We start from the raw sequence: 12,482 nt of genomic DNA on the forward strand, positions 1-12,482 counted from the left end.
ACGGTATAGGATTGTGCACAGAACATTTGCATTGTCGTTGTACGTGCGAAGAGATCGATTTTCTGATTTTCCGCTGTTACTGTTCCTGATAGAAAGAGGAGCATCTGGATGGTAGAAGAAGCAGTTGATACAAAGGATATGAAAATATGTCGCACCGAACACGATGGTAGCAACGATAGAATGAGTGGAGCAACAACAATTGTGAGAAGTGGTTTTCATGCGCTTGTAGCGGAATTATGAATTAAAACGCAAAAGAAATTTGAGCTGCCAAGAAAAGCATTAGCAAAATTACGCGCGTTATACGTGAGAGCGTATAAACAAAGTAAAATAAACGTAGTTCGAATAAACGGCTGTCTGATCGCATGACTCGGTACGCTGCAATTGATTAATAAGGAAAAGGGAATTAACGATAATTTAAAATAAGAACTGCGAGTTAATTATATCGCGTTATATCTAGGAACAGGCATAGTGATCGAAGGAAAATTTAGAAAGTAAATTTTAATAACGGTATTATGATAGGTACGAGGTTTTTGGTACGTTTAATATGCGCGTGGAAACTGAACCGTAAGAATACGTAATTCGTTATGATTGCTATTCTCGGAATTGCAAGAATACGAATTTCGTGCAGTTTCTGAATAGAAGACGCGTGTTGTGCGCATTTGACGACATTGTCGTGTCTCTTAGAATAATCTAATTTTTGAAATTGGCTGAAGAAACTCTCTGATCGTTCTAAAAATAACGTTGGTGATTTATAAAATAATTTGAAAGAATCACAAAGTCGAGAAATTTATCGAAACACAAATGAAACAATTAATAGACGAATGCAAAGTTATAAAAATGAAAGCGTAGGTTTGCAGCTGATAATTTTAAATAAATCGTTTTCTATCGTAGTTTTTGATACTAGAACAGGATCTTCATCGGAGTCATTTCCAGAAATCTTACACTTTCAGAGTTTCGTTATTGTTATCTGATAACTTGTATCTCTTAACAATGCAAATAGCTTCGTAAATTATAAATAATGTAATAATTTATCCAATCTTACAAAGATATATTAAAATTGCGATTAGACGATGATGGTACGCAGAAAACGTGTGAAATTCGTGGAACTGTAATTCCAGACGACTAATGTGCCGCCGATTATACGTCTTTCACGGATTCTTCGATCCGCGTATCCTTCTGATCCAGTTTCCATATATTAAGAGTAATAAAAAGCAAATTTCTTGGCGTGTCCTCTTGCTGCCGGAGGTTCAAGGATAAAACGATTCCCTACAAAGGGGCAGTCCTAGATCAACCGGCAACGCTTTCGCAATGCTTTCAACAGTCAAGGACGTGGAGGAACCTTGCTCATCTCGCGATTCGTTTCAATCAAAAATTATCAACTCTCGAGGACGTTTCACGCGATCTAAAAATGTGTGCCAGTGTCCTGACACGGTATCAGGCTCCCTTCGAAATTTCTCCCTTCGAAAATAAGTATATAGAATTTCATGTAGGAAAATTTTAAAAACTTTGAAACAAAGACATTTTCCTGAAAAGAGGGGATTTCTTGATATCATCCAGTTAAAGCTAAATCCTGCAGGAAATTAGCAAATAAAAATTCCAATTACTAGCAGTCATGAACACAATTATAATTTGTTACTCTTAACTGCTACTAAATAATTCAATTTATATATTTGTAACTACGAAATATTATATCCCATCGAAATAGAGTTTGTTAATTTTATTTAGAAGCTAGAGGGTGTACTTGATATTAAAAACATCTGTCTTGTCTAGTGATCTCAACTTTTGTAATCCCGTCATCGGAATATGCAACTATGCAAATAATATCTTCGATCGAGCCGATCTCCTCTCTGAATCTTGCTATAAGCTAAGGCGATCGACGTTGCAATTATTTAACTCCTAGAGTGTCATTATCATTTTAACTTTCTTCGTCCGTCTTTTTTTCTTATATATATCGTTCTTAAATTTTCTCCTATATTTACATCTGTTTTTTCGTTTTCTTTGTCGTACATCTATTATCCATTATCGTAACTCATTTTCTTCCTTGTACTCGTAAGTCTGGCCGTGATTTGTTAAATAAATAAATCTGTCTACCAAGCTGGTTGCGATAAAGTTAAAAAAACAATCGAGTCGTCGAAAAGATTAAAGATCGTCGTACAAACAGAGGGAAAAGTGTAAAGCACGTAACATCAGCACAGCTGGCATACATTCCACGCACAAGTCAAATACCTTTGTCATTGCTCTGTTAATGGCCCGATAGTGACTCTATTACCGCTGAATTAGCATCGCAATAAGTACGAGTAAAACACACAGCATTAACGCTATCGTCACGATCGTCCGTTCTTAGGTGGAGTTTTCTACAGTTCTCTCAGCCATAGATAATCTTTTCTCTCGCTCTCTCTCTCTCTCTCTCTTTCCCACTCAATACCTTGATTGTCCAATAAAACGACGATCGTGGACATTTCTCTCAAACGGCGTATAAAATCTGCTCTCTCGGAGCCCGTGGAAAAGATCACCGGAAGAAGAGAGAAACCGAGTACGGTATTCTTGAATCTTCGCTAACCGCAGCCTCCACTAGCCCATTCCCCGACAAATACGACGATCGCCAAACATTTATTTACCCACGAACATCTTTTCAAACACCCGCGCCAACGATGTGGAAACTGCCGATAAACCAACAGCATCATGGTCAAATAATAATATTATTACGGCTATTTAAATAAATATACATAGCTAGGATCGGGAAAAGTGAGCGTATTACGCTGTTTGGTAACAAAATTGCAAACATTACTTCGTCATGTTGATAAACCGACGTCGTCGTTACCAAATATCATAATCGTCGTATCATAATACTTTGCTAAACTAATATTTTTGAGTGATTTTTATGAACCATGAATCATACAGAAAATCACGCAGTTAGGTAAGAAAATTCTGAAAATCTGCCGACAAGAATCTTCGAATGAAACGATACGTTCTAATGAGATCGCGAGTTTCTATAACAGATGACGGCGTTAGGAAAGATGTACGAACTTTCTAAAATCAATGATCAACGTCTCTGCCTTGAAATTTCGATGAGACGATAAAAATCGGCTGGATAAATCCGAAGGCATCTGACAAAGGCTCGTTTTCGTTTCGCGGTGATAGCAAGGTGTCGCAAGTCTCAAGAGCGAGCGAGCGAGCGACCGAGCACGCAGTTAGACGCACACGCGTGGGCGTATCACGCGGAGGTGTGTAGCCGGTCTTTAGAAGCGGAGAGATAGCCGCGGCTATACTTTCGAAAGCATCTGGTTTTCTGCAACCGGAGGAAACTTCCTCTGGCCAGGAGGCGGACGGTGAGGAGCCGCGCGCGCGTCCGCGTCACGGCGAACCAGTGCAAACAAACCGAGGGGCTCTTAACCAAACGAGACGAAGTAGAAGAAGAAGCAGAAGAAGAAGAAGGAGAAGAAGCAGAACACGAAGAGGAAGGAGAAGGAGAAGATGAAGAAGAGGGAGAAGAAAAAGTAGGAGAGGAGCGTAGAGTATGCGTGCGAATGCGTGTCGCAAGAGGGACGCGCCTGCAGGGGATAGAACGGGAGAAAAAGAGGGATCAACGCGAGGGATTGGGAGGAGACGAACCGAGTGGACAAGACGAACCAAAGAGGAGCCAAAAGTCAAAGGAAGAGAAAGACGTCGCGCAGGGAATAAGAGAAGGAGAAACGGCGAGAGGGAAGAATTACCGAGGAACGGAATCGTGGCTCTTTCGATGTATGCAACGTATACCTGTGGATACGTGAACGCGCGCAGAGGTGTGCGCCTCCGATCTTGTGTTTTATATTGAATGATCAAAGATAAACCGGTTGTGCTCGCGAAGGAGAGGAGCAGAGAAGCAGAGAGGAGTGAGAAAGAGAGAAAATATACAGGTGCGAGGAGGGTAAGAGGAGGATCGACGTGGGGAGAGAGAGAAACCGGTGAGGAGGAAGAGGAGGAGGCGTATGGAGGTGAGAGAGGCAAGCAACGAAATGATCTAGGCGCGGCAAACAACAAACTGTACGCACGAATACATAGGCATTTCAAGCTCTCGCGTATACATGACCGTCCCAATGCCTCGTTCTCGTGCTGAAACGTGCCTCGTTTAATATCCACGATGTCGTTATGGCAGACCTCTCAAGTGTTACCTGCGCGTATCGCGCCGAGGATACAACGATTACAAGCTAGACACGCGCCGTTCCTCCAAGATCACCAACACTGATTCTTAACTCTGTTATCCACCGAACGAACGTCTCCAATAAACGTTTGCTAATGTTCGCGATCATTCGCATTGAAACACTTGCCAAGTATCCTCTCCACGAAGCAAATGTTTGCGAGCAAAAGCCCATTCGCAGAGAGGAGATCAAGTGCATCGTAAATAGATTCGAATCTGACTAGAAAGTTCCATGCATTTCGTACGTACGTACGTACTTCGAAGGAAAAAAGGATACGTTCAAACTGTAACGTGAGAAAGTAGGAGCAATAGAGAAACACGAGCCATGTCTTCGAGTATGATCGAACCTTGACCAAGTAGATTTCAATTTATTAAGAGTACTTTAACCAGAAATTTGTAATACCTACTTGAAATACACGCGTATAAGTATGTATGTGATTTTTCTTACTTCTAATTTTCGACGTTTCTTATCTTTACAGTACAAGCGTATTACTTTTACATAATATTTTACATAATAATATGTAAATATACGTGAGAGGTACGTTTTCCAAGTTTACAAATATTCATTCTGAGATTCGAAATCAGTTTGTTTAGTTCATATTCGTTGTAAATTCGTAAGGTGAAACGTTATGTAGAAACGAAGAGTAATCTAATTCTACGAGTCTCTTGTACCGAAATTACAGAAATTAACTTGCATCGAAATTAATCCCAGCCATACGTATACGTGTTTCGTAGAACAAAACGATGGTTCCTCGGAACATGGGCAACGATTAATGGTAATGCTATCATCAACACGTTGTTGCGAATGCTTTCAACTGTTTATACTTGCTTAAGGCTTGAGGTACATTTACACGTGACACTAAATCGTGACTTTACAGTCATGACACTGAATGTTAGAGCAGTACATTCTACTGCTGCCTCCCTCCCTTCCTCTTCGAGAGGAAAGTCATGACTTTGTGCCACGTGGAAACGTACCATTTACTGCCCTTGCGTTCTTCGCGTTTCCATGGAAGCAAATTCACGTTAGCAAACGTTAGCAATTTTTTAATGCTTTTTATGTATTTGGCTTACTTCTTTGTTTGTCTGTCTGTCTGAGTGTAATTTTTGTAAACGAAATTTCACCCACTTCCAGACCAGCTAGAAAGCTGAAATTTGGAACTCACGCTTATTTCCGACGACGTTACGATATAATTTCAGAAAATTTACAATTTCTTTTATTGTACATAACAGTCTGCCGACGACTGTTAATTAGCCGAGTAGAAATCTGAAAGAATCTTCTTATCTCACAGTGACGAAAGAATAAAAGAAGAAATATAGAAATTAAAAAACAAGAAATAAAAAAATAATCACTTTCATTTAAAAACGTGTACTAAAAAGAAAAGAATAATTTTCCTCGTCAGGTATCGTGAGCACACCTGTTAATCATAGAATAGAATATCGTTGAATCGTTGGTCTCGAGATCACTAAACAAATCAAAATCTAAACTATCACATTTCTAATTTATATATTTTTCGCGATTGTCGATCATAAATCGCCCGGTTCAATCATCTTCGTCGGCGACGAAAACTGAGCCAAACGATGAAATAGGTTTCGAAGTTCGAAATTCTGCCGACAAGGTATTTAAACTGAGACATCAAATGGAAGATGCTGGGTTGGACATTCGCCTGATGCTTGTTAGTTACTGCCACCGTCTGACTTTTATTCCCTCTTCTTTCCACATTTATTTCGTCTTTTCTTTTCTTTTTCTTTTTTGCTTTTTGTTTGAGCTTCCTTTCGTAGAAGAATCGGTCTTCAAATCTCGGGAACAAGATGAATCGTGGTTTTTAAGTAGTGCTCGAGGGAAGATGTTGGTTCCAAGTGAAGTATTTAACGGCCCTGTTAGTTCTTTTCCAGCATAGAATACGCGAAGCACATACAGACAGAGTGGAGTGTTTGATGCTCGTACCTTTGTATGCATAAAATCTCAGCATCAAAAGTCGAATAGGTAGGAAGATACTAGTTCCTTTTTAATCATAGAATGTTAAATAATTCGATGGTTCTCGTCAAAGTTAAGGATGCTGAATGATCGATAGAATTTCACAAAAAGCACTGCGTCGTTATTACAGCGATTATGTTGTTACTGTTTTCTGCGCGAAGAAATTCAATTTCCGATTGATCGCCATAAAGAGAAAGGATAATCGTTAATAGCTTGGTAGAAGACTAGATGCTTCGATTCCGACAACTGGATAGGCAGAGATCGGTGCAATTATTTCGCTGGATCGTTTCAGGCCTGAAACGATAATTTAATTTCACGTTGCAACGTGTATTCCCGCTAGACTGACAGGAGTTTTGCAAGAAAATTAGGTGGAACGCGATATAAAGCATTCTAGCATTATTCAATTATTCAACAATCGTGATCCAATTACTGCGTCGATGTCGGTAATCCAAGGCGCCCTATCTCGATCTTTTCTTCGGAATATCGAACGCAACCGGCACTTATTCAACGCGATCGATTTATTCTACAACGTGTAACAACAAAACGGATTGCAAGCCAACCAGTACAGATAAAAGTCCATTGACGAATAGATCGTACAAGGTTATTCGCTCGTATCGACCAACCACGCTCGAATTTCCATCGATGTACAAAGAATTACGTACGTACGCGCACGAGAGCGTGTCGAAGATTTCTCTTTAACGTAGAAATAAATACAATTCGGAGGGCAAGTAACGATCAACGATGCAGAATTGGTCAAGCAACGTCGACGTGGAAATAATCGAAGCGAACATAGTTAAAGAGCGATGAAAAAGATTTTAATGAACGCTCAACGCGAACCTTCTCGAGATCCTATTCATCTGACGGGCCGATAGCTCCTTAAACATCGAAGCCTGATACGAAGATCATCGATGAATCTCATCTCTGGCACTCGAATATACCGAGAAAACACATGTTCGGCGAGAATATTAGCCCGAGATCTCTGTAGCTGGTTGTATTTCGTACGTTATCCCTGTGAGATTTAATCGGCCAAGGCTACCACCGTTCCCAGATCGGTGAAGAGATCTGGCTCGACGACCGTGCAAAGAAACGAAAATCATCAATGATCTAAAGCTCATCGGTTCGTGGGCCAGCCAACAGGTGTAGCTTATCTAAAGAATCAAATCAAGGTAATCTTCCCTCGTACGCCTCGTGACGATTCTCATCTAAGATTCGGTGGCAGAATTGGATTCAGGGGCGTCCTTATCTCACCATCTGGGTCTTCACTCCGTTCACGTATATCGTTCTCCGTTTCTCTCGTATAGTCTCACAGCCGGACTTTGTCCGTTCCTCGGGCTAAATCCCACGCACGCACATCTCGCCAGTATAGGAAGACAAGACGACGCCACGGCTTGGCCTCTTGTCGATGATGTATTCGTGCTGGCTAGCAGTAGGAAGGACCTCGAGTGACGCACGAAAATTCGCAAGAAGCGAGCAAGATCTACGTCCTCGATTCGCAAACCATCCACTCCCTCCATTTCCCTCTGCGTTTCGTCTCTCGTCGTGTCGTTACGTTTCGTTTCGTATCTGTCCTTTTCAACGTTTCATACTAAAAATCTTAACGTTTCCAATTCCTCGCAGGTCTATCGCGAACTAACGTATTTCTATATAAGCTATTTATAAAGAAAACTGTCTCCGTCAGGATAAATGAAATCAAGAATGAAATATTGATCTTCGCCGAGGAAATGAATAAATTGAACGAAAAATAAAAGATCAATTTCGTCGGAAATAAATTTACTCGTCGGATACGCCTCAATTACGCCTAACAAGTACATCACTGTCGCATAAAAGACGTGGAAAAAATCGGTTGAACGAGACGTACGAGCGCTCTCGAGGCATCGATCTGGCGCACAACTCGCACGTAGAAAATAATCAGTGACAAATAGAAAATAATCGGTGACAAATAGAAAATAATTGTGGGTATATTCCACGAAACGGACTGCACGTGCACGAGCGAGCTCCGAGGAAGAGAAATGGACCGGAAAGGTGGAAAGGCCCGAGGCCTGATACGAAGCCATCGCTAGCCGATCGGTCGCGTACAGGACCGAAGGCACAGCGTGCGAGAGCAAGGAACGCTTTTCAGCATGGGAGTGAGAGCGTGGAACAGGTGTACGCTCGAGAAAGCATATACCTGTACACATCCGCGGAGACTGCCTTCTCTGCTCTGCCAGGTGTACAAGAAATGCCCGGAATTCACCGCGTCGAACTTCTGACCCCGAAGCGTTTATTAGCCACGATCTATTGCTCAATAGGAAGCGTGCGCCGCGTCTTGTTACTCGTTAGTCGAACACCGGCTCTGCGTACACCATCCTACGATCCTTTCGTGTCCTTTCACGCAAGCAGAGACGCTTTCGAGTTTATGTGAATCGTTTTATCGAAAATATCGTGTTGATACTTTTACGAATTTTCACGAAACGGAGACAATTCGTGTAATCGAAGTTGAGGATCTTGGATCATAGAACAAAAGTGTAAATGCACGAACGAAAGAATATTGAAAGATAACATTCACAGCGACATTTTGAAAGGATATATCCAGCGATGTAGAACTTTAGGATTCGAGACCGTGTTTCGTTTGACTTACAGGGAACAAAGTAGCTGTGAAGAAGTAACTGTTAAGCTAGCAGTACGAAGCTATCTTTTTCATTAAAGTCGATTAAGAATAGTCGATAATCTTCCACCCAAGAAATCAACAACCCCATAAAAAAATCAATATTTGAAAATTTCGAGTTAAATATGCATATAAATGCTTACTATGGTACATTCACATGTTTGCACGCTCAATTACTGGACACTGAAGCTTAGCAAAATCCACAGGATGGACTGTTTCTGCGATGTTCCGCAGACTATCGAAAGATAAATCACAGGCAGAATATTTTAAAATTAGCCTCCTATGTTATATCGAAAATAATTTCTCATTTCGATTACATTGTGCTCCAAAGATTTGCCTATAAATTTCGATAAATGCAACAGATACCAACCGAACTTATTCAAAACCTTTTTCTACTTAAATAAACAACATTTTACGAACTATCGCGATTCAAAAAAATATTGCATAGATTCTCATTATATGCAATATTAACGTAAAGTATTTATTTCTATCGTTTTCATTAAAAACTTCCTCTGTTTGATCGAAAGTTAACGAATAGACTTCAGTAGACGGGTAATGTAAGGAAAGCCATAAATAGAAGATCATAAACTTTGTACAGCACAGAAGTAGTAATTGCAAGATAGTACATTTTTACTCACCAGAACGATCTGCGGGATGTACTGACAGATACAATCCCTTGTTTCCATCAGGATTATTCACCCAATGATCGAGAGGCTCGCTAACGTTTAAAGTCAACCACCCCTCTTTTCCTGTCGTTGTATTCACTGCATCTACGTATTGCAACTCCCTTGTCCTACAACATAAATAATACAGTCGTATATAATACGACGAATACAGCAACTGTGAAAATTTCTATTAAAAGCATGTATATTATTTATCGTAACGAGGCTTAAAGCATGTTCAATGTTTTCCTTTTCTTTTTTTTTTGTAACTTCGTATTTCGAATTATCGTAACTTATTTATATAACTAAACTATAATATATTTCCACATCACGGTACACGCAATCTATAAAAGGTATAAAATTGATTTAAAAGATTTCTGTAACTTTGTCGTCTTAATATTCGGATTATTGGGATTGGCGATTACTTGGAAATTTGGAAATGTTCAACGTAACTGGATTTATAACGAATATTGATTTGTTATAAATATATCAGAATTGTAACTATTATATATTTAAATCTTAACGGAAGCCTAGTATTAAGGCAAAGTAGCCGAGCAAAATAATATGTAAAACAGAGTTAAGTTTTCAAAACAGTATGTGTCAAAGATTCTATTCTAGTGGTAATGTTACCTTCTGACTAACAATAAGCTCTAAGCATTGCAACGCATTAACCGCTAAATGCTCGGTGTCACTAATATCCCTGCGATTTTCCTTGCATACATCAAGGAAAACTCGCGTTACTCATTACGTTAACACGCAGTTGTGTGGACATCATACAGACAACACACGTCACATGGAAATTATCTCGCTGATCAAAACAAACATCTTCCATCCTCGCACCTCTACAAAATTTTTACGCTTCTTCAAACGAAACTTCAAATATTTTCTCACTCTATGCAAAAACTATGAATTGTTAATAGACACTATTAGCTGCGCTGTTCACTACACGGCTGCTCGTAAATATCTGAACGTCTTGGTCGGTTTTTAGTAATAATATCTACGCGAATGTTACGAAAGTAGGAAAATTAATAGTTAAAATGATATTTATCGTCTGCTATATTTACCATCTATTTCCAAAAGCCACGAATTAGAAATCGAAGTTACTTTTTAACGACGATCCCAAAAGATACGGAGATGTGGTAATGGTAAATTTTATTTTTTTCTTTCAAACATTTCAAAATATTTACCGATATTGTCCGTCTCGATTAGTATCTAAGCACATAACGTGAAACGAATAAGGCTAAAAAATAAGAAACGAATATCCGTTTGTGGTCTTAACATATTCGTGTCTGAAGATGTTAAAGTTATCATTGAAGATGTAATAGGATGCTTGACATATTATACACTGAAATTTCCTATCAAAGTACTCTTTCCATTATCGCAATATCTCTAGAGTGTAACGTTAGATCGTCTAACAATTTTTGCTGATAATAAAAATTAAATCTTGTCCATGGGGCATACAAAATACGTACGTGTCAGATAAAATACGTTAAAACAGAAAAATATATTCTGCTGTATACTAGTATAACGATAGTAGAAAATAGAGTAATCGTAGATGCTATTATCGATCAAGAAACGATCGGATACATTTAACCGATAACGTACATATGTATATCCTGACAATTAGCGATAAGAGCAAAGAGTGTTAATTGGCAAACACCAAGATTCAACAGCAGATGGTCAAAGACGTATATTGTTTCTCTATCGTTGCACGGCTTCGAATCGCGCAATTCATCGATAAAATCGATCAATAGAAAACCACTGATTCTTACGTAAGCACGCTAACCGTGATATACATCGTGCGACGAAGCATATACGACTATTTGCCATAATTCGTCCTCGATCGTGACTCGACAATTCGCGCAAATCTATCTTGCACGTGGCTCGTGTCAATATGATTTCAGCGAAACACACTAATCATTGTTCATTGAGCGAACGGGCTCATCTGCGATCTCCACGGTCAAAGACATTCCTTAAACGACGCATTTATCTTTTTCCCGGGACTGATTATCGTTCCCATAATTGAATAATTGAGAACGCTAAAACTGTATACAGACGCAGGACGAACGTTCCCGCATAAATTTATCACCGGAGATTGTACGCATTATCCATTTTCTTTCTGTCTTTTTCCCTTTCTTTTATCTCGGTTTGTTCGTTTACGGTTTGTTTACGTGTGGAAGAATTTTTAATAAATTACGAAGCTCTTGCTACCTCGAAGTATCGTGATATTATTCTACGCTAATATTTATTAATTCTCTCGGACGTTCCAGGATTTTCTTCTTTCCTTTAATCTCGATCGATTTAAAATTATCTTTAATAGCTTCGAGGTACGTGTAACGAGTTTTATGTCTCGCACGTTATTGCAGATTCACAATGTGCTTGCCAATTTATTAGAATTTACTCGATTCTAAAGTTGTAAAATTTGTTTCCTTCCCGTCGATTTCGATTTATTCAAAAATATTTTTCTCTTTAAACGAAGAAGAAATTTGGTATTAGTTTCGAACGGATGATTAATAATTTCACAGCGAATTATAAAATGTATCGATGTTCTTGGTAATAATTGATATACGTTTTGTTTCACGTTCACGATAACGTATTGTTGGCGATACGAAATGTTTGTTTACTGAAATTAATTCTCCTAATGTGTTGTAACAGATGCGGCTGTTAAATTGTTTTCCTTCGGCCGAGTGTGAATTCCTGAATTGCAAAGCGTAGAATTGAATACATTTCAGCCTCGCAGCTGTGCATTCATAAACGTAAGCATCGATGAAGATGTCTCGCGATTATCAATCAACTTTTAGCTTTCCTGAGGTATTATGTATATTTGAATTTCAAAGTGCAGCCGTTACATTGTGATAAACAGGCACAAAGACAAACATCAATTTTTTCCGCGGCAAATTGAATACCATCGCTCGATGATAAATACCGATTGAATCTTAACAATTTCTTGAATGCGAAGCGTGAATAGATAAACGATCGGTGAAAAATGATAAAAACGCGTGTGATAGAGATAAATTAAAAATC

At 39.1% G+C, this 12,482-nt stretch overlaps 1 protein-coding gene across 1 annotated transcript in view; it reads right to left on the reverse strand.

Annotated features, from left to right (window-relative positions):
• gbb (glass bottom boat) overlaps positions 1–12,482 on the reverse strand; it is a 41,684-nt gene that overhangs the window by 7,219 nt on the left and 21,983 nt on the right. The window contains exon 3 of the mRNA XM_069118066.1: positions 9,435–9,589. Within this exon, the coding sequence (XP_068974167.1) occupies positions 9,435–9,589 (155 nt within the window). The remainder of the gene's footprint in view (positions 1–9,434; positions 9,590–12,482) is intronic.

This window comes from Bombus flavifrons, chromosome 8 (assembly GCF_040668555.2).
Source record: "Bombus flavifrons isolate JBK064 chromosome 8, iyBomFlav1_principal, whole genome shotgun sequence".
Taxonomy (NCBI): Eukaryota; Metazoa; Arthropoda; class Insecta; order Hymenoptera; family Apidae; genus Bombus; species Bombus flavifrons.